General features: G+C 32.7%; 1 protein-coding gene across 4 annotated transcripts in view; it reads left to right on the top strand.

Annotated features, from left to right (window-relative positions):
* LOC129804525 (calcium release-activated calcium channel protein 1) overlaps positions 1-23821 on the top strand; it is a 36994-nt gene that overhangs the window by 6000 nt on the left and 7173 nt on the right. For 3 of the 4 annotated variants that reach the window (XM_055851881.1, XM_055851882.1, XM_055851880.1), the window contains exons 2-3: positions 10233-10548; positions 15603-15740. In XM_055851881.1, coding sequence (XP_055707856.1) covers positions 10240-10548; positions 15603-15740 — 447 coding nt within the window. In that variant the 5' untranslated portion in view covers positions 10233-10239. Of the gene's footprint in view, positions 1-9986; positions 10549-15602; positions 15741-23821 lie in introns of those variants that run through there. The other variant, XM_055851879.1, reaches the window with a different exon arrangement.

Here is a 23821-nt window from a genome sequence, read left to right as displayed (position 1 = left end):
TACATACGTACACATAATATGATATAGACTTTTCGAATATCAAGGTGTTGACCACAGACCTTTTCAAATTAAAAAAAAAAAACAACTCGATAAACTTCTTTAAAGAAGTATTTAGGAAGTATAGGGTAGACTAACCATTTTTTGATACTTTTAATGATAAAAAGAGCTCCATTTGATTTCGACTTTTGTACTCTTGGTTAAATTAAACACATATTTTACATAATACCTGGAAACGATTGCAGCCAATAAGTTTAAACAATTTTTCTTTAGCTTTTTATTCCAAGTCCATTTATTTCCTGACCTCCATTTAATTCCTTTTGAAAGTAAACACATGTGGGCCCTGTGTGTATACTATAAGCCACATAAAAATAAAACGGTTTCTCGGATTTTCAACATAGGGTCATTTGCCTAAAGCGAGACAGTTTGGAAAGTTGGACAAAGCAGTGTGGAATTTGAGACACCTCCTTAAAAACTTGATAATAAATCAATTAAATATTTCAATTTTCGATAAAAAGATTATTAAACCTAATTTTATGATTATTTTAGAATTTAAAAATGCAAAAATCGTTATAAAACAATCAAAGGGTGACTCGCAAGAAGAATTTGAAAAATGTATTGCATGCATGATATTCATAGCCTTGACACGGTAGTTGTCATTTTCTCTGTTTCTTATGGAAGTTGCTAGGAAAATATCAAAGTTAACAAAGGAAATCATGTTAACAAGAACGACAAAGATCCTTAAGTATCCGGAGAAATAGTTGCAACAGCAGTTAGTAGCCGATAAGGAGAAAATCTCGTGGAGAAAGCCTGCCAAGATTTCCAGATTTCGAAGACCACTTTTTCTGACAGAATGGATAGTAAATATCGCAAAAACACATGAAGAAAGACAAATAAGTGCCTCTACAGAACTCCCAAAGCAAATGGAAAAGGATTTGGGCGGATGGGGAATTGAAATGTGCTAAAAATTGCATCCGCTTTAAAGCTATAACTGCTGGACAGCGCGAGGCGTCTCTGAAATGTACAGAACCACTTTTTGGTTGGACGTCCAGGAAGTTCTTGGTAATTAGCGTTCCTCAACTGTTACCCGGACATAAATGAGGGATTAGCATAAAATTTGATTTTCTACATATTTTGTATGATATTTTGTCATTAATATCACTATGTCCAACTTTCAAAAAGTTTTTGTCCAACTTTCCAAAATTTTGTCCATCTTTTCAAAATGTGTTGTTTTCTAATTTGATTGAATATTCTAATAAAAACTGTTAAGATTCTGTTAGAATATTTCACAAGGAATCTCATGATATAAATTAAGTGAAAATAATAAATATTTATTCGGCTTAAAAATGCATTTGAAATTGAACTTTATCTTAAGTGTTTCCCTTTCCACAATCCACACTAATACCACAAAGTCAAAACAAAAAAAATGTGTTCCAAACAATCCCTGTCTTTCCTAATCTTTGTAGCTTCATACATGAAATGAGGCCCAATTTCAAGATTTTTTACTAAATGTCAAACAATCCGAATCAATTAAAAAATCTCTTATTGGGTTCGTAATCTCACTTTATATTTCCTGGAAATCTCTGAATTTCCATCTAGAAGAAAATGAAAATTTAGTGGAAAATTTTACAAAGCTGCCTCGGTTTGCCCAGCTACGTACAAAATTCATCTACCTACGAATGACTATTGTCACTGTAAACTCTACACCATGTGCACAAAAATTTTCACATCAGTATTTAGATGGAACATTCATGTACGTGTTTTAATTGTTTGTAGGAGGTATCATGCATTTTAAAATCTTTTTATGCAATTTTTCTATGAGATGATTTTATGACACTTGGTAAACCATTTTTTACTGGAAATGCAGACAGTCAATTAGGTGTGATTATGATTGTGATGATGTGATTATTTAATGTATTCATCGAATTTTTTTTAACCACCTTTAATCGGTCTTATAAGACATATTTTGAGCACAACTGATTTCGAAAATGACTAGGGTAAAGTGATATAATTTGGAATTAGTGTTACAAGTTGGACAATTCGCCGGTACAAGTTGTACATGGTTTTTTTCTTGATAAATACAGTACAAAATTTGTTTTTAAGCATAAGGAATTAAATTATAAAACTAAAGCATTAAAAATATACAAATAAAAATGAAGTACTAAATTTATCAAGACAAAAAGCCCTGTCCAAATTGTACCATTGTCCAACTTGTACCACTTTACCCTAGCTAAAAATTTAAAGAAAAAATTTGAGAAACTTCACTTCAAATTAAGGGAAATTGGATGAAAAAAATGTACTGAATTGGCATTGAAAGAATCACACCTACCATAAGCAGACTTAGGCTTAATATTTGATTTGACGGGAGTAAAACAAAAAAAATATCTAATAAAATCTCATTCTTGAAGAATATATAACAATCTTGATAAGTTTTGTGAAGTATTATAAGGAATCCATCAATGAATCAAATATTCTAGAACAGCTTGCATAGTATAATCCAAAACAGTGTGATATTACTAACACCGGTGGTCCATAGTTTTGACTGACATAGTTTCCAAAACTGCAAAAGTTCGATTTTACCGAGCTACCAAGGAAGTAGTGTTCGTGAATTTACCACAAAACACAAAAATAGCCCCCATCGAGCAAAAGTTTAGGTGTAAATATTATGCTTTTTAGGTGTATTAGGGGTTAAAGTTACCCTTTTTCATGGTATTTTTACCCTTAAAAAGGTGTAAAATTAACATTAAAAAATGTTGATATATTTTTACACCTAAAAAGTGTTAAAGTTATGAGGAAAAAAAGTTAATCGCACCCTCGTTTTTTCTCAGTGTACATAAAATTACACATGAAAATCATAGTTTTAGGCCCATTTTTCATATTAACTTCTTGAACCTAGGGAAAAACGCCTAGATTCCCATTTTTTCTGGAAATGTGGGGTGTTGGGCAAGATACTAGAACATATTGCTATCGGTCATATTCATTTAGTAAAATAGAAAAAAGGTGACTTTTATGAAACTGAAAGATTACGAAGCTGCAAAAGTTTCCTCTACAATTTATTTACAACACATTTAAAGACGTTTAACCTTGCGTAGAACTTTATTTGAGTAATTCTGAAAATAAGTAAATATTGAGAAATGGGAAGTAATTTTATGTGACAAGAAGTTCACAAATTATATTAATTATAACTTAAAATAATAAAAAATAATAAAGAGTAAAGTTAACCAAGGTGACAAAAAAGTGGTTTCACCATCCTAGTTCGACGCTATAAAGATGGTAATATTGCAGCTTAGAGTACTCATACTTTTATTTAGCTTACTTTATATTATATTTATAATGAGAAAAACGTAGGTATTTTCAAGAAAAATTGTAATATCAAACCTTTTTATCTAGTTCATTCAAATGTAAAAAAATGTTTTTTTTTGCGTGTAAGGTCTTTAGCTTAAGTTATTAAAACATTTTATATTATAATTTTCAATATTATGAAAGCTTATTTTCCTTAAGACTTACTTTAGACTAAAATAAATATTTTATAGAATTAAATATTTAATCACAAGTAAATATAACACTTCTAAAAGAAAATTACTCAATGCGTTCATCAAAATCATGACAATTCTGGAATTTCAAGAGAAAGGTCTTTTTGGAAATCAAAATAATAAAACGATCTTAATCAGAGAAAGAAAAAATATGTTTAATTGGTGCAGTTTTAAAAATGGGGGTTTTCTCCTATTTTTAAATAGAACTGAACCTTATAATATAATTTAGCTTTACAAACTCATTGTGGTGAAGCTAAATTACATTATGATAAGCCTCAACTCCTTTTAAAAATAGGAGAGAAAAGTCCATTTTCTAAGGCACCTCAATTCAATGGTGCCACACTTTTCCTTTCTTTTTGTTTTCTCTGTGTTTTCGTTAAATTAAACAAAATGATACTTCATAAATTTCCAGTGCATACTTCATGATTTATAATACAACATCAAACACTCTTCAAAATAAAGAGCATAAAATCCCGTCTATTAAATATATTGATATTTAAATAAATACCTATATCTGTATAAGTGTTTATTAAAAAACTCATTTCGAATTTTAACAATATCAACAGCTATACAATCCATATATTTGTCTTTTATGATTTCCATAAAAAAATCTTCAATACAATTTTATTCGTTTGTATAAAAAAAATATTTCAATTTTCCTGCAATATTAAAATTTAGTGACGATTTCTTTTATTCATTGAGCAGTAGAATGAACGATTAAAACGATGTAAATAGAATAATTTATTTAATTTATGGTGTCACATTTATCTTCAAGTGTTTGTCTCTTATATCCATTGTATCTCCCCCACTTAAATAAGGTTTTTGCACCCAAAATTCAAGTATATTGCTATTTACAATTGAATCTAATGATTTATTATCTCCATAATGCAGATTACATTTTAAAATAAATACTTTTATCTTTGAGTAATAATATCAATAATTCAATTAATCTTATTTACATATTAAATTAATTGGATGTCGATGTATTGCGATAAATATAAAATATGAGAAATTTTTCTTGACATCACTGCAAATTTATGTCTCATCACATAAATTATGCCTCACTTATGCTTTTCAATATCATCAATGCAAAATTTTTCAATTGAAGATGAATGGGCAAAATTTTCCATATCCATGATAATTTTCAGTAATTTATCAGCATGTCTTTGAACTACAAACAAGTGTGCAAAGTATAAAATTTAAATTTATCTCATAACAATCCTATTTCATTTGTATATTATTGCAAGTATTCCATGCGTTACAAAATATCACAGTGCAATATGCAAAAATGAATCTAATTAATAAATATCGTAAATATCAAATAACAAATAATATATCACAGTTGACATCACGCATTGAGGAGAATCATTGGAAAGAACATCTTCAGAGAATCTTAAGGTTGTTGTAACTCTTCCAAAAATAACTAATTTCATATTGCTGTTCGATTTAGTAAAATTGAAGGATGAAGTCAGACAATCTGTCCCAAGAGGGAAAAAATATTTGTTTTTTCCTGAGTTATTGCAAAAAGCTGAAGAGTAGTAAAGATTAAAAGTTGACAATAATCACAAAAATCGAAATGCGAGTTATACTGAAATCGAATTGACAAGGATGTGTGTCACACCACCGTCCGGAAGATAGATTTTGGTTTAAGGATCTTAAGACTGTTGCTCAGAGGTCAGGAGGATGTGACCAAAAGCCTGGGATTCAGGACAAAAGGTAAAAGGAAGTGCTAGAGCTTTTTGAGAAGCAATTCAATCTTTTCGTGTGAAATGTTGGCAAAATATGGAATACGTTAAAGCTTGGTTCACAAAAGAGAAGGAATGGTTTGATAATCTAAAAAGCTCAGGTTGCTCCCCATCGGACCGACAAACACCGTCAAAGTGCAAAACAAGATTGCGGAAACTCAACGATCATCTTCTCAAATGATTCCAGGGCTGTGGGGAACATGTTTAACCTGCACCGAGAAAAATGTCCATCCTCCATACAAAATTCTAATGGCCGGATAGTAAAAAAGTCACCCAGCAAACGCGATATTAAATTGGACTGTCAAAAATTGTAGAATCTATTGCATAGATAGTAAATTCTAATAGCCGAATGGTAAATTCTAATATCCCGGATTTTAGATTTTACTAGCCGGATGGTAAGTAAATTTTACTGGTGGGATAGTAAATTTTACTAGTCGGATATTAGAATGAAAAATGTCGGAAAAATTTATTTTTCCTTATTTTCATTGATTTTTGGACATTTTTTGAGGGCTTGGGGTCCTTCTTGGATGACATTCTCTGTATTTCAAGCCATTTTGGTGCGTGAAAATCTTTTTCCAACATTTAAGCCTGCGCCGAGATTTGAACACGCGACCTTTGTGATGACAGTCGAGCATCTTCCAGCTGCGCCACGAATTGCTATAATGTATTCAAAGAATATCGGGAACCGTTACATCGGCACACACGATATTCCAAAATGACATTCTAACAGCAGGATAGCAAATTTTACTGGCTTGGATAGTAATTTCAATCCAAATTACTATCCTCCGTTAAAATTTACTGTCTTGCAGTTAAATTCTAACATCTAATATGCGGCCAGTAAAATTTACTTCCCGGATATTAGAATCTAAGAGAGGTCAAGGTAAAATCTAAATGAGGATAGTAGATTTTACTATCCGGCTATTAGAATTTACTATCCATAGGATAGTAAATTTTAAAATGTCAAGATGGTAGATTTTAAAGGAAATTTTCTATGGAGGATGGTATTTTCTACTATCTTTTGAGGCAGTACAATTTAAAGACACGATTTGTAGAAAATACCATCCAAATTTTTCCCGGTGTGCCCTACACTCCAGAAAATTGACAAATAACCAAAGTGGAAAATTTCCCTGGTTTCAATTTGTATCAACCCTGTTAAAATTGTATTGTTTTGCATTCACGTATTTTTTCTTGCATTTAAGAAGTTTTCAAGCTATATTTCAGGTACTTCCATGAATCAGTTAATATTCTAGAAGAGTCATATTCAACGCACAATAAATTTTGCTTGTAAATTATTTCAAAATTTCCTATGAGAGTGAGCGAGATGACTAGATATAGGTTTCATTCACACTCATTGAAAAGTCAAAAACATATTTACAAAACAAAAAATATTATACGTTGGGCATCAACGAGCAAATATATGTATGTTTTTGGGGAAAAAATATATTCATTATATCTTGAATCTTGTATCAAAGCTTAAGCCTGTGGAAATTGTTCCAAGTTATATCACTTTAATTGAAGAACTGAAGTTACCAAAAATCCAATTCGGACAGCAATTCGGATATAAACTGTGGAATAATAAATTATCCAAAATCGCTCAATTTGCGTAGGTATGAGATGTAATTCAATAGTAAAGAATAGGTTAACAAAATTTCCATTGGTTTGATAATACAATGGCAATCAGGGATCACATTTACGAGCATGGATAGAAAAAAATTTACTAATTATTCTTATAATATCATGAAGCTAATTATGCTTACATATTTCCTTATAAGAAGGCAAGGTGTCCCGGATTGAAGGGAAATGGTGCGTTGTATGAGATAATTAGTATTGCCTATCACCGAGTTTTTTAATTTAACAGGAAATCAGCGACATTGATCAGTTTTATCACGTTACACTAGTGAAAGATTTGCAATTATAATATTATGTAGATCTTCACTATTAAAACAAAGAATATTTCTATTTAATTTTTAATATAATAAGACTGATAATATAATAACCCTACGTTTTTCCCTTTCACCTTTTCCACTTTGCACATCAACCAAATGAACATAACCGTTAAGAGAGATTACACACATTTTACGTATGTTTACATTTAGTTTTTTCCAAAATAAATATCGCTGGACAAAAAAACAAACACGAAAAAAATATTTGAATAAAAAAGTGAGTTTTTTGGCAAGTTTTTCTAAAATGAAAAATACAAATAGTGAAATTTTATTCATTCTTGTAAATAAACCTTGAATGAATTATTTATGCTTGCAATATTAAAAAATAATTTTTATTTTCACGAAGAACTGTAATGTTCAATCGCTTTGTAAGATGAATACGGTGAATATGAATTCAAATTAGCCTTTTTTTAAAGCTATCAGAAATACTTTTCTCATATAATTTCTTATGTATTGAATTTGCGACTAGCATGTAGATGCTTTTTAATATTTTTTTTTTGTGAATCTTAGGGTGTCTGCACATTGTAAGCAGTTTTCGTCAAAAATTGCTCTTTTGAAGGAAATCGTAGGCACTGTTTTAGGTAGACATGTCAAAATTCTGTCAAAAATGCGATTTTTGACGAAAATTGCTCCCAATGTGTACAGGTGCCATTAAGAATGATGCAAACTTTTTTAAGAACACAATTCTAAGCCAGTTAAAAGGTTTTCAGCAATTCTTCTTTTTTAATTAATTTAAGAGCTGTATAATGAAATCGGCGGTAGCCTCTGTTCGACGATAAAATTTACGAAAATTACTTGATTTTACCCTTTTTGGAAAAAGGATTGGCTCTTTTCAAACACTTAAGATAACGTAAAATATGTGCGCATTCATTAGCTCTGAAAAATGCGACCGGTTTTAGTGTAATTTTTACCCTGTTTTCTTACACATTTCACGCGATATGTCCAAAACTACGTAGGTTGCCAATTTATGGTTTTCAGTTGCCTCTTCATTATTTAATTGGCTTTTATTTTGTATTAGTATTTCTTGCTAATTCATTCTACAATGACAGAAAACAGCTAATAAACTCAAAAGTTTTTTCGGCTCGCTAGAAACATATGGGACACATAGGAAATGTCGTGCCCCTGTGCGCATTAGCCAAAGTATTAATGAGGAGTTGTAAAGTTTTAATATAATCAAGTGTGCTAATCCGGGCGCTTCGCTATCTAGATCGTTTATGACTAATCCACTTAAAATAATATTTTTATTTTTATTTCCGTAATATAGTCACTACAGTAACATAATATAGTTATTCAAGTTTGAGAAAAATCAAAAAAATTATTTTAATCGATTAAATAAGTGAGTGTAATCGACTCATTTCAGTCTTGTACCAGCTGGGTTCTTCACTAAAAATTTTCTAGAAGTATTTCCCTAATGACAGCTGATTGATTGAAAACATTTATTGTTTTTTCCTTGTGAAAAAAAGTATTTTAAATCCAAAGGTTTAATTAAAAGTGAATTAGCGAAAAGACGACCCAGTTAGTGCATGCTGACTTATTTCCGTATCATCATTATTTTGTAAATTTTCTTTTATTATTTTTGATAATTTTTTCTATATTATGTTTCTGAATAAAACAGTGAATAATTCTATGGATTTAGAAGAAGTAAAAAAGAATTTTATCAGTCCAAAAACAAGTGTTTAAGTAGCACTCTTCGGAAAACGATCCAGTTACCCAAAAAAAATATTTTCAAAATTGCCTACATCGCCTAGACTGTATTGCTTTTACTAGTTAATCCGGATTTCCCTCTACAACTGTATCATATTCTCCCATTCAAAGACATTTGGCAACAATCCAAATATCATTGAGCTTTTGTTGGTCACATCTTCCTCTCAATCTCTCCCTCACATTCTTTGAACCTTGAGCTTGAACTATCCAAGGCGAATTTTCAGCTTCTCCCACACTTAATATAAGATCTTTCACATTAGATATCATTTTGGACTTGTGCCAATCAACAGGTGTTACAACACGCAGAATAATATAGTGTAACCACAAGTATCAATTTAGCAGTTTAATTGCTCTCCACTAAAACAAACATGGTAATAATTTGATTCCATAAAAAAAAGCCAACCCATTAATCATCTTTCCACAGTAAATAAATTAATATTATCGGGGATTTTTCACCTCGTTTGCAAATAAAATTTGTAATCAATTTGTTCTTCCGCCTACAAAAGACCATATTTTGGGCTATACGTAAAATTAATAAAATTATTAAAAGTGGGTCACGCAAATTTCCACGAAATTTTTCAGGTTGGAAAATAAAAATAATCATAAGAAAGTGTCTCAGAGTGTGTAAATAGAGTGATTTGCTAATTACTAGCAAATTAATTATGCTTAATTCTCAGTCTCTCTCACTTCTTAAGATTTGCATTTTTGCGATAAGCAAATATGGAAATTGAGTGCAAACATTACGTATTTATCCACAATTTTTTTTTTCAAGGCATACCAACAAGTGAAAATTACCGGTTGTCGTATATGGTGTGTCATGGAGAGAAGGAAATTCCTTCTAAACTAATTTTAATAGATTTTCTCTATAGGAATTTTTATAATTATCATTATGTGTAGTATCCATCAACAGTAGATAGTTTCAAATAATACCTTTGTTGCATGTGGTGCCATCTATCAGAGAGTAGAAACTAACTCAAATCCGAACATATGGTCAATGAATGACAGCGTAGATTTCGTAATTCCTACTGTGCTCCTACTCTAACTAACGTCCAAACCTTGATGTAGTAAGTGAGAGAGGGAATGTTTTGCAATTTTTGCTTACAATTCCCAGTAGTTCTCTCACTCGTGCTGTCAGAGAGTTCACCTTTACGTGTCGCCTCTTTTTGCATCTAAAACTTCTTAATTGCCATAACTTACTAGTGTTTTGCGAATAAAATAGACGGCTGACGTGCTACAAATTCCCTCGAAACTACTAGTGTTTGTGATCCTACTAAAAACAAACAAGTAAAATGGCGCTCACTAAATTCCAGGTGAGCGATGTCTGTGTGGACAACGAGTAGTGCCGGTTTAGACACAGTTCTTGCCACAACTCTTGGCACTTCCAGCCACAGTCTCACCCGCCATCACAATAATCTCAACCTCAAGCCATCCAACTCTTCGCATCATCTGAACTACCATCAGACACAGCAACAACAGGCTCAACCTCAACAGCCCAGCAGTGGCAGTGGTTCCATCTCCGGATCATCACCAGGAGGACACTGTAATCCCACTTTCAACTATCCCATATCACCGCCCAACTACTGGAAGCAGTCCAACTTCAACAGCAGTGGCACAAATCACAGCAAGGTACACCCACCTCAAGGTGTTTTGTTTTCTCAGCATCTCACCAAGAGATCAATCACCACATCATATCTTTTTGAGCTCTTCCTCAAGCCTCAATCAAATTTTTTTTTCACACACACAGTTTCTCTCATTCTTTGGCTATTGTTTACCACACAGTATTAATAGCCTCTAAAAAATTTGAAAAGAAAAACCACAGCCTGCACTGCGTCAATTACAAAAGAATCATTCGCCACTCTCACAAAAAAAAACACACACAAAAAGACATAACTTCCAATGAAATTCAAAACACTTCAAAAAAAAAAAAAATGCCACTACTATCCCTGAATTCTACTTTCCAGTCCCCAACAATGTGCATCAATTAAATAACCAATACGTTCAATTAATTAATGCATGATCAGTTGTTGCAAACCCAAACGTTCTAAATATAGCAAATTTTCTTTCCAACAAAAATCCTAAAACAGACTATGGTAAACAATTCTTTGCAACCATCTCTGCTTTGACCGAGCTGTAAATCAATTAAAAAAGTTACGATGATAGTTAAAAGAATACAAAGAATACCAAATGAAAAAAAGTAAAAGAAATTTAACGATTCCACAGAATAAATCAAGAAAATCCATTTGAAGATCATCTCTCGAAATTTGCAAGATGTCTTTTACAACGCCGAGTCTCTTTAATCTATACCTCTTTCACATTGTGTGTTCATTTTTAAAATTATTAATCTAATAACCTCTAGAACTACAAACAAAATCGGCACGATAACAGAGTTGAGTAAATGCGAGATAAAAGATAAAATATCTGAAACGCCACGCATATATTTAATAGTTCGTTGTTTTTCTTCAATTTTTGTTTTTACCGAACGTTCGAATGACTGTGCCTTTTCTACTACTCGACTTAATTCGACCAAACAAAGAATTAAGAACAAGCAATTTGCATGATACCATACTTTGTTAGTTTATTTTCAGTGAATTATGAAAATTAAGAGTGAAAAATATGAACTGGTTAAACACACTGCCAGACTAATAAGTTCTATACTATTGTTTATATCTGGGAAACCAGTTCCCCCTAATTTTCATCAATAGTATCTACACGGTGAATCTTTCTTTCTTAATCAGTAGAAAAAATCTTGATCTTTTACGCAACTATTTCATAGTCTCTTCTGAATGACATAAGGTACACTACTGTCTTTATACTCTCATGACCAGCGCACAATAACTTTTGTTTGTAAACATGTTTTCAAAATTTCCAATGAGAATGAGCGAGATGACTAGATCTAGATCTCACTCACTCTCATTGAAATGTCAAAAACATGTTTACTAAACAAAAGTTATTGTGCGTTGGGCATCAGTCACTTTTAAGAAGTCTTTCCTGATTGTTTTGTGAATGCTTCTGCTTTCGAGTGTTTTGAACAAAAATTCCGCTTGATTCGTAATCCGAAAAATATCGTATAGGGTAAGTGTACTAAATGTCGGCCAACTTCAATTGCGGTCACTTTTGTGTTCTTAGAATTTCCATGCATTTTTAGTTTTTGCCTACTCTAGAGATTATACAATGCATAAAAATAACAAAAAATGTCGCATCGACAAACGAGATGATGTGAAAAACACATTGGAAGAATTCCGGAAGTATCCAATTTTTTAAGAACTTAAGATAAAATGTCCAAGATCTACAAGATGGTATGGTCACCATCTTGATTTGACGTTTCTGTCCGCTATTTTGAATAACTGTAAAAACAATAGTCTCATCCGATTGAGCTGAAATTTTAGTATGTTATAGCTGATGTCAAGGCCTTTTCAGAACATATATAAAATCCGACTTAGGTCAAGGGATTGTCTGGATACAGGGGCTACAAGTTCAAAATTTTGACACTTTCATGAATACAAAACTATGAAGAGCTTCTTTTAGTGCAGGTGGCTGAAAAGCAAAGTTGAATTTTCCACAAAAAATTCCACTGAAATTACACAAAATATAAAAAGAAGAAGAATGAGTTCAAACGAAAGTAATTGAAAGTTGAACTTTTTGCTGCCATAATCGGTTGAAATCTTAAAACGATAATCGCATTGATCCTTACACACGATTATCGTAGAAATATTCAACCAGTAAATTAAATGAAATTTACGCTATTTTGTTGTTTCATTTTAGTACTATTATAATAATTATTACTACTATTTATTGCAATTGGGCCATTACTGAGGGTTGAATTTTACTAATTCTGCACTTATTTGATTCCTCCTCAATTGCAAGTTGATTTTTTCAGTGGTTGTTATTCGAAATTTCAACTAATAGAATTCAACTTGCCAATTTCGTCTTGTTTTTACTGTGTAGATTAAATAATGTTAAATTGAGTTGAACAGAATTAAAAAAAAATATCAGAAAATCAAAATTGTATTACTCCTAAGCTATTTTGGGCGATATTTTGAGTGATTCAACCTGTTCAATTAATCAGACGTGAATCGGTAAACGGTAAAGGATACGAAATTACTTTTGAGGTATAATGCGTAATAGCATCTACACACATGTGAAATTTATGTCCATATTTGACAGTTTTTCCTACTAAAGCGTAGGCAAATTACTTCAATATGGATATAAATTTCTTTAGTGTGTAGAGTAGAGGGCCTTAAGTCACGAGAGTTCGAGCTTTACGCAAAGCCGAGGTGCCTTGTTAATCCATTTTATTTTTAGAATGCAGAATTTTGTTACCGATCTAATAGGACATATGTAAATTAATTCAAATCAATAAGTCATAAGTATTATAGGGGGCAGTGGGGCACTTTTGAATTGAGATACCTTTGAAATTATATCTTTTTCACCTTTTTTTTTTAAAGGAATTTAAACCTATTTTGATGTAATTTAGCTTCATGGTTAATCTGGAAAACTAAATTATATCATAGTAAGGTCCAATACACTAAGTCCCGGCATTAAGTCATTCAGGATTATGCACCTGACGGAATTATGCACATACAATTATGCAAGTTTGCCTACCATTGGGATTTAATTTATGAAAATATTCTTAAAATACGCCTGAATGTATACTATTTTATGACGGGAGAAATTCGAAAACAGTGTGCTTTTTCAGAATAAAACTTTAATTTCTTTTATTAAGGTAATTTTTTTTAAATATTCTAACCATTTATTGAAGAACTCTGGCCAAAACGTACTCTTTGTTAATGCATTTCTGTTAAACAGTTGAATCTTTTTGTTTTAACTAATTTTACTCCGAGAAAAATTCGTTCTACGGCCGATTTATTCAAAAGACAGCCCCTGCGGGTATGCAAATTTTCTTGATGCGTAATGCCATTTGGCGCATTTTTTTCGATCCCGAAAATGTGCTTAATCCCGGAACTGAGTGTAATGCCATTTAAAAATAGAAGAAAAAAGTCGGATTTTAAAGCCTAATTCAAAGGTGCCCCACTTCCCCCTTCAACCACTTAGTATCATTATAATAGCCAATGGTTCATAGAATTTACTTTCTTATGAAAACTAATTGTGAATGGCAAATGAGAGTTTTTTTCTCATTTACATTCAAATTCTCAGTATATTCTCAAGATATTGTTTTTCTTTAAATTTTTAACGAAGAAAATGTTTGAATGCAAAATTATATTTAATCTTTATCTTTATGTATGCAAGTCAGCAGAAGAAAATGTTTGCATTCTCTTGGTCTTTTAATCAGTGTATTTTTTTTCTTTCTTAAGTTGTATTTGAAATAGCTTCCAGTTGTGGTAATTTTTATATCACAATAAAGTGTAATCTTGAGCAAATATGTATACACAAAATCTATGTTTAGTATCTTTCAAAAGCACGACCTCAACCTATAACGTTGCCGGCATAACAATTCTAAGTTTTTTTTTCTAGTTCATTATCTTATCATTTTTTTTAATGGCTTATTTTGGACTTATGTAGTCCGCAAATAAGACGTTCGATACCACTGATATAAATTCAAAATATTGTCAGCTGATAAATTCAATTAGTCAATCAAGGACTTTAGTTTGTTTTTTTCTTTACTTTACATGCTGACACTACTCAATATGCGATATTATAGTGTCGTTGGCACAGTTGCAATGCATCTCGAGCATCATTGGAGCATTCTAGTGCCAAATGTGAGAAAAAAAATGGCAAAAAGTACAGCCGAGACTTCGCGAAAATACAACTTTGATGTGTGTGAAGAGTAAGTGGGTGATGAAAAATCGTCCATGTGGGTGTTTCAGACTATTCTCATGAGTTTTCCCATGGAATTTCCGCCTTTGGTCGAACAGAACACCCTGCTCCACGAACATGGGAACAGTGCTTTCGATTGCCACGGACACGTATGACTGATTCCTCACTTGTCATAAGCAGTTTATTCCCAACTTTGAGCGTATTTGGCTCAACTTGCTTATCGACCGTTTTCTCTCATACGACAAAATTTCTAATCGTGGAAAATTCAGTAATTTTTCTCACAGTGGTCATTTCTAAGGTTGAAATGTGTCAGTGAACATTTACCGTGAATTTATTTTATATATTGCGCGCAAGTGTGAGGAAAAATCACAATCAACACAACAACAATATCAGGCATATTATCACAACATAAGTCTCTCAAGAACAAACTATACGTTTTTATTATATAGACTATACAATATGAATTCTAGATAGTGTCGCGTTTTAGGTGTGTGTTGTTGAACCTGTGACGTGTACCCTATCGAACTGAATTTAAAAATTGCTTTAACATACAACTAGTTCTGCATTAAAAATATCATATCGTTTAATTCACATTTTATTGCTGTGAGACACTTTTCCTCGAACTTGTGTACTCACTCTCTTACTTTTGGCAAATCACGAGGAAAAATAAATACATAGACAATTTTCCCGCGGGGTTTTTCACAGAAAAAAAAGAAGAGAGAAACGTGTGTGAGAAAAAGAGAAGTTTTTCGATGTCTCTCCTTCATCCCAGTTGTTCAGATTACAATTTGTGCCCAAATTCACGGCACAACTACACATTGGTACCCCAATGTGACACTCGCCACTTTGGCAGGTACCTCAGTGGTCACGGTGGTCAGAAAGTGAATTTTCTCTCTCCCGCACAGAGACGCTCAATCGGAATGTCGCAATCCGGTGAGGACCTTCATTCGCCCAGTTACCTATCCTGGCGCAAACTCCAGCTCAGCCGGGCTAAACTTAAAGCTTCCAGTAAAACGTCAGCTCTCCTTTCAGGATTTGCAATGGTAAGTGATCAACCTTCAACTTTAACCACGCTCAATATCTTCTTCCTATACCCATTAATTCATTTAATTTTTGTGTTATTTTCACTCTATAAAAAAAATAAATAGCTGAGGCAAACACTTTCCGCGATACGCTCCATTTCCTTCATAGTTTGATTACAAAACATTTATTATTTATCAAAGGCAGAATGTAGATTAAGCTTCTTTATAATGATCTTCAAAAAATTTAAATCCATAAACTTTTTGATTCATATAACCTAATTTATTGATCTAAGAACATCCTCTATACTCAAACACTAAATAAACCATACGATCCGTGTGATCAATAAATCTACCATTTACCTAAATAAACCGTCAGATCCGATTACAAAAAGACTTTAAAAAAATTGTAAAGCTTAAGGAAACTTATGCAACATTACGATTTTCTTTGTAGTATCGTACTATGAAAAAATACGATTTGGGAGTTTTTTTTGCAACGTAGCAAATTCTTATACTGGCTTTCAGTAATTAAATACGTACCTACGTTAGGGTAATTCCTTGTTTAGATTAGATTAAAAAATCGGTTAGGAATTTCCTAATAAAAATCTTGAATTATCTTCAGGTGTAAAATTTATTTAAGTGTCTAAACCGAAACGCTGAAATCAAGCACAAAAAAGAAATAATCTTTTAAATTCTCTTTAAAATTGAAACTGATCTTAAGAGCTTTAAAGGCTGCCGTGTGACTCACGGAGACCAAAAAGGCAACATATTCTCTTTAAAGTTTTTTCAAATAAAAATAAAGCACAAGTAAAAGTTAAACTAAACATAATAAAAAATAAAAGAATATCTACTTAGCTCATCTGCTAACAGAAGATAGGGGGAAGTGGGGCATTAATTGAGCCTTATCGTGATTTAACTTATCTGCATAAACAGATTGAAAAGCTAAATTACATTATGATATGGCTCAGTTCCACTTAAACGTAGGAGAAAAATCCCAATTTCAAAGGTGCCCCACTTTCAAAGGTGCCCCATTTCCCTCTATTTTGTTTTTCGACTTCTGATAAATCTACCCCGAGTAATCATGACTATCGCAAAGTAGTTTTTCAAGAAAAGTCCCCGAAAATAAGGTACTACCGGTTGAATTTTATTTTTTAACTCGTTTTTTGAGTCGGTGTCTAAAGTATACTTAAGTTTTTTTTCTTGTTTCGTAGACAAAATACCAGTTGGAACATACTAAAATAATACTAAGCATTAGGAGAATGTAGGCACGGTAGACACGGTTCGCACTCTCAGTGAAACTTCAAACATTGCGAGTTTTCTCTTTGTTTGCATAGAGGTGATTTACTGGTCTCATGAAGTTAGTAATTTATCTATCTTATGGCTAAGAAATGACGACCTAGCTCTTTGCAACTAAAGATGAAATTCGCATCGTTTGAAGGTTGACTGTATGCGAACCATGTCTACATTCTCTAACTTAAGATAAGATTTTACCAGGAGTCAGTTCTCCATTCCGGATTTCCGATGCATCCAGGCCACAATTTGGGCCCTTTATTTTTATTTTTTTTATTTTATTGTGCTTACACTCGAGTCCTTTTCAAGTAATTATATGTTTTGCGTTGTTGCGGCCACCGCCGTCTTAGCGTTGATGACCAACCTCCGGAGTGAAAAACGGTGGAAAAATCCTTCACAGGTTGTATATGCCAATCAATCATAGGATACATAGTTATAATTCTTGATATATGTCATAATAGCATTCCCTAAACACCGTTATGCAAAATTTAATAGCGGACCTCGAGGGATAGGTAGCGACTTAAAATTTCAGTAATTTTATGCTTCCTCACTCCTATTCTAATTTATCCCCCGATACGAGTAGCCGCTCTAAATCACAGCTCTGTATAAACCCAGTGCCGCTACTATATCACAGTAGCCTATCTCGGTGTGTGTTTGGATCAGTGACAGTGAATATTTGTATCGACTGAAGTACCACTTTCATGTCGAAACTCGTTCTCGTACAAGCCTCTATTGTTTAGGCGGTTCACTTTTTTCAAAGCCGATATGGCATGAGAAATATTTTCCTGCTGCTGCTCAGCTTTGAACCTAAGACCTCACAGTCATAGAAACACTACTCTATTCACTGATCCACTGAGGCTCTTTCCCCTAATTTAGAAAATTGCAAAATTTTCTTTTAATAATAGCGCCCCTAATAGTTGTTTTACAAACTTTCAATGCTTGGAGATGTGGAATTTCACGGGATCTTTCTAAAACGCCCTCATTGATCAAATTCTGTCAAATAAAACTGGATCTAGAACTATTTTAGAAAAAAAAATTGACCCCTTCTGATAAATCTGTGGTGGTCGGGTGGATTTCTCAACCGATAGTAACAAACACGCACTTTTTGTGGAAGGAAATTATACTTTATTTACAGACTTACTTTCTTGAGATGTTGTCTCTCCGAGGGTTCAGCTATAAGTGACCTTCTCACTCTTTCACTAAACACTAACTCCCTCTATGTACAATATTCTTAAACTTAGTACATATTTTAGTACAATAGCAGTTACCGTCATTGGCTAATTTAAATACACGACACCTTCTAGCTTTGGTCAATGGGACGAGGGGGGGCTTAAGTGTTTTTTAATAGGAAGTTCTAAGGTCCAGATATAACGTAATAAAATTTGAGCCCAATCGATGCCATGGTTGGCAGAGGCATCAAACAATTTAGAAAACTAAAAGGGGGGTTTCAAAATTGCGGAAGAAAAGGTGCGGCATAAGGGGTCAATGAACCAAGTTGCAATTTTCACACGATAACCTTTGACGATCACGGCTAGACGATATCTTGGTGTGGATCGTGTGGATTCTTCTTCCTAAATCAGACATTTAGGTCTTTGCACCGGGTGCGATTTGAACTCACAATTGTGAGCCGAGGCCTGGATTTACCCGCACAAGGGTCGATGCTCTTACCTATTGCGCCACTGAGATCCCCTGTATTACGGCTATAAAGTAAAGTCCCAAATAGACTCAGGCTGATTATCGAGAATTTAGCACGTAAAATTTGCCGATGTAACATTAACCCAAGCTTTCATACTCTAAGATTTTAGAATAGATTTATTAATTAGAACTTCTTTGCATAAATTTCTTATACCTGATCCCTTTTTGCCAAAATTTATAGACTAAACATTTTCGAGAATCGGTTTAAGTCCTTTTGAATCTCATACGAAAGATACGATTAAACATTAATCAGTTAAGTTGATTTGTTTATTCAAAATTCAATTAAATAACCTTTCAAGCTATGCAAAGTTCTAAGTTTGTGAGACCGATGCAATATCCGGACCGTTTCAACCATTTCAGTCTTGACTTATTTTTTCTATAAAACTAGATCTAAAAAGTGCATTACGACTGTTAGTTAATAGTTTCTTTATAGTTCATCAATTTGACATAAAAATTGTATTAATTACGTTTGCATCCTCTAGCCAAAAAAAAAAAAATTTCGCATTGTACATCGATATAAATAGCATCGGAAAGTTAAATGATTCCCTTAACTTTACATACACAACAAATAATCGTACATTCAGAAATTTTAAATAAAATTAAATAGTATAGGTTCATCTTAGTTGACTTTTTGTCAGAATGTCGTGTTTTTCACTTGAAGTGTTGACAAAATCTATTTAATTTTGCACAACTTTGGCAACCGTTCTATGGTCTTTTTTTCATTTTATACGTGAAAATTATCTTTATTGCTATTTTGGCTATTTTCACATCGTATTCCTTGCTTTCACTATGAGTTCGCACCTTCTTCCACATTAAACTGAATTCATTGATCTTTAGTGTTGCTTGTTTTCATTGTGCTTCCAGTTACACCTACTAAATCATGTTTTTTCTAGAATATTTTTTTTTCTAATGTTTATCATTATAGATTTCCCGGTAAAATTTATGACACATTATTAAGACATTTTGGTGGGAAATATATGTTATTTTTTGTGGGAAAAAAATTAGATGATGAAAGATTTGCCGAAAAAAATTGTTTATGGGGATTTTTTCGATAGATCTTTTGAGTTATATTAATGATTAGTATTTTCATCACGATTTGTCATGCCATTTTGACAATTTTAACTGCAATTCCGGACACTTTAGACCTTCAATAACAAAAATAGTACGTCTTAGAACTTCACCTTCCGGCTCGAAAATTATTTATTTATTATTCCAAGATTCCTCATTAGAAAATCTGTAAAATTCTGGCATTTGTCCAAATACCTTGCTTGCCAAGCAATTCAACTTTTCACATCAATATTCACGCACATTGAATTAATTTCACGTGATGATTAAAAAACCATCACATAAAAAATTGTCTGGGGATTTTTTTTTAATGAAAAATGCAAAACAAACACAGACAGGTCTCTGGTTCTGGTTCACTTAAAACCTTTTTTTCACACGATTATCAACATTGTCTCGTGTAGGAGATACAATATTGAGTGCAATGGATGTCAACATTTTTTCTGAAGTAGCTAATTGATTTATTTAAAATGAAAGTCGCTTTTAAAATGAACATCATTAAAATCAATTGTCCCTAATTACTTATTACCATATGCAATATTATTATTGTTTGCAAATAATAATAAGTATTTATGAAATAATTTATTATAATTACTTGTTTCATTTACTTTTATGCAATGTTCTTGAGAACATGAGAATAAGAGATAATAGATATTGGTTTCCAGTCTTCAGTGGAGCCCTCTGGCCTTAATGGAGCCCTTTGCATCCTTAAAGCCTTTTCGTTTATTTCGGAAGTGGTTAAAGAGATTTCTATTATTTTCAAATATATATTGGAGATAAGCTAAACAAATATTTCGTTGATAGTTTAATAAATATCTGCTCATAACCGAAAAAATATGCTTTTTGATTTTTTTCAATATCGAAGTTAAATAGGAACGACTCATTTCTCAGCCGATTTGTTCAAGATTGGAATCCATTGAAAAGTTGTTTCAATCAGTCCTCAACATCGGTCATAATCGGTAGTGGATCAGTAAACTCCCGGTAATTAGTTTATATTTCGACTTGTCAGAATATAAGTCGAATAAATCAATTTTTTTGCAAAATTCGTTTTTTCGCTTTTCGGGTACTCCTTGACACTCTCTACTTTTCCTTCATATCTTCCGCTTTCATATCTTAAAAATCCTGCTAAGTATGTAAAATTTCAGCTTGTAATCGCTCTCCTGTAAAGTTGGCCATTCGCAAGTTACTCGTCTTATATTCTGTTCTGAGCTGTAGATTTCTAGAATATTTCTTTTTTAGTTGTCCGTATGCACGTAACCGCGGTATTAAGGCCTTTAGGATTTAGGCTTTCAGGCTTCGCTGACCCCCATCCCAATAAATGTAGATCATCTCTGATAGTCCCCCTACCTTCCAAAATTATATTTGTTTTATTTTGAAAAGTTGAAAAATATCGAGGACTTCAAGAAAAAGTGGAATAAAATGGCCAAAGACAGGCGGTGATCTGGGATGGAGGTGGGAAAGGTGGGAAAAGTCGAATTGAAACGAACGCTATACTTCATAAGAGCTAATTGAGATTTCAATCTGCTGATTCTTCGCTAAAATCATTTGGATCTTCTGATTTTTGCTAATTTAACATACCAATCTGTTAATTTTTAGCTTCAGATCGCCAAAATTTTGCTGATTGCCGCTCACAATTTACTCTGATAACCACTTTATTTACCCCTTGTGCGACCTCGACCCCTGGTAAAAATGAAAGGATCACCAGGGATCTCTTGAAAGCTTCCTTGTTTTGGCACTTATTAATTTTATTTCATTTATTTTGATGTAACCGGGCTTTTATTGCCATTTATAGGGGAAAGTGACCATGCTTGATACTGTAAAATGATGTCCAAGGTTTGTGATTATTTTCTGATTAACACACAAACCGAAGCGATTCTTGCACTATGACAAAAAAATGTCTTACTTATTAGGTTCATAATCCAACCTCAAATAGTTCCTGGAAATCCTTAGATTTTCCTCAAGAAGAAAATGGAAATTCAGTGGCGATTTTTATACAAGTTGGATCCGGGGCCTTCCTGTATAATAATTGATTCGACAATTCGGAGGCCCATTTTCACTGCAAAAAATTCACCGGATACAAAAAATTGCACATCAATATTTAGACGGAACTCTAATCTATCTGCTTAAATCATTTGTAAGACTGGTTATTAGTTTTAAAATCACTTTTATGTAATTTTTCTAAGCCATGTTTTTATGACATTAGGGCGCTAGCGAAAACCATTTTTTCACTTTGAGTCCATGAAAATGTCATTCTGCAACCTTAAAATTCAGGCAACAGGGTTGAATATTATGTCAATTGTCGATAAAATTGGCGGATTGCAATATGTGTAATTATGAAATAATCACATCTAATGATATAGTTGCCACATTAAAATTATCATTCATGGACCCTTCTTAAAATATAGGATGGACACAAGTAGAATTTATGAATTTGTTACCACCCACAAAAACAGTGTCCACCAAGTAAAAATATTTTTACATAAATATTAGTACTGATGACCCCTCTATGTGCCTATGATAGTAGTTTTCCTGTACAGCGACATTAATTAAGAAATACTTATGAAATATCATGTATCGAAATTACAGTTTTGGGCCTATTTTTGATTTTTGCTTCCTGAAACTAGGAAAAAAGAGCTAGGATCCTAATTTTTTTAGGAAATGTGAGGCTTAGCACCAGCTATTGAAATATATTGCGATGAGTCATAACTATTGATTAACATAGGAAAAAAATAGTTATTATCAAGCTTGGATCGTATCAAGCATGGTCACTTTCCCCTACATTGTTCATTTTACAAATATTTTTACGGTTCATATTGTGTATGAAAAATAGGTCCTTTCAGGCGCTTTAATCATTTTCACAAGATGTGACTCGAATTCACAACTGCGACAGACGAGCCGGATTAAAAAATCCTATTTTAAGATGGCCATATCTCCGGTTCTAATTGTCAGAATTTGAAAAATTTTGGTGATTTGGAAAGGTCTTGTGAAATATTACAACTCTTTAATGCCACCAACTTCATTTGATTTAATCGAATGCCCGAAGAATTGAAAAATCAATTTTCGAAATTACAATGTTAAAGATTTCGAAAATAAGACAATGCTTTTTCTATAAAACTGAACTTACCGACCGTTTTTAGTTGTTTTTTGGGTGAAAATTCAATTGCGAATTCAATTTTTGCAGGTAAAGAATCGCGTCGAGCCAACTTTATCCAATTCGGCTGCGAAGAGCAGTTTTCGCGACTCAATTCTTTAATCCCAAAAATCAACTAAAAATCGAATTTTCGCGCATTCGGAGTTACATGCACTCCGAGGTGGCCTGTAAGGAATCTAAGCTATATCATAAGCTTATCTGGGTTTTTTTTAAGTCCCCAGTAGGGGGGAGAGCGGCAGCTATGAATTAAGGCAGTTTTGAAATTGGGCCTTGGGTTTTTTGTCTTCCTTTTAAATGGAATAGACCCTTATAATGTAATTTAGCTTCGCAATTGGTTTTTGGAGCTAAATTATATCATGATAAGGTCCCTTTTCTTTTGAAAATAGGAGAAAAAGCCCAATTTCAAAGCTGCCCTATTTCAAAGGTGTCCCACTTCGCTCTAAGGGTTTTATTAATTTTTCAAGAAGCTCAAATTTATAAAAATTTGGTTAAAATTGGATTTTTGCGATATGTTTTCTGGAAATTTTTTGTTTTTTTTTTTGCGTAAGAAAAACCAGGGATAACACTGGTGTCTACACACCAGTAGAAATTTCTTTAAAAAATGCCTTTTTAAAAAATTCTGACGTTTCTGCCTACAAGGATAGAGAAAATTTTCTTTAAAAAGACATTTTTTAAAGAAATTTTTACTAGTGTGTAGAGGCCAGGGAAAGTACCCTCCCTTCGAACGTTCATGCCTTCGAACAATCCGAATTTTCTTTTATTTTTCCTAAGAGACTTACACAATTCTGTTTAATATTATAGTTAGCTTATTGATAATTATGTGTAAGTCCCTTAGGAAAAATAAAAGAAATTCACATAATTCGAAGTCACGAACGTTCGAAAGCAGTGTACCTTCCCCTACAAATAC

Source organism: Phlebotomus papatasi, chromosome 2 (genome assembly GCF_024763615.1).
Source record: "Phlebotomus papatasi isolate M1 chromosome 2, Ppap_2.1, whole genome shotgun sequence".
Classification (NCBI taxonomy): domain Eukaryota; kingdom Metazoa; phylum Arthropoda; class Insecta; order Diptera; family Psychodidae; genus Phlebotomus; species Phlebotomus papatasi.
Note: the sequence above shows the minus strand (reverse complement) of the source record. Positions and strands in the feature narration are given on the sequence as shown.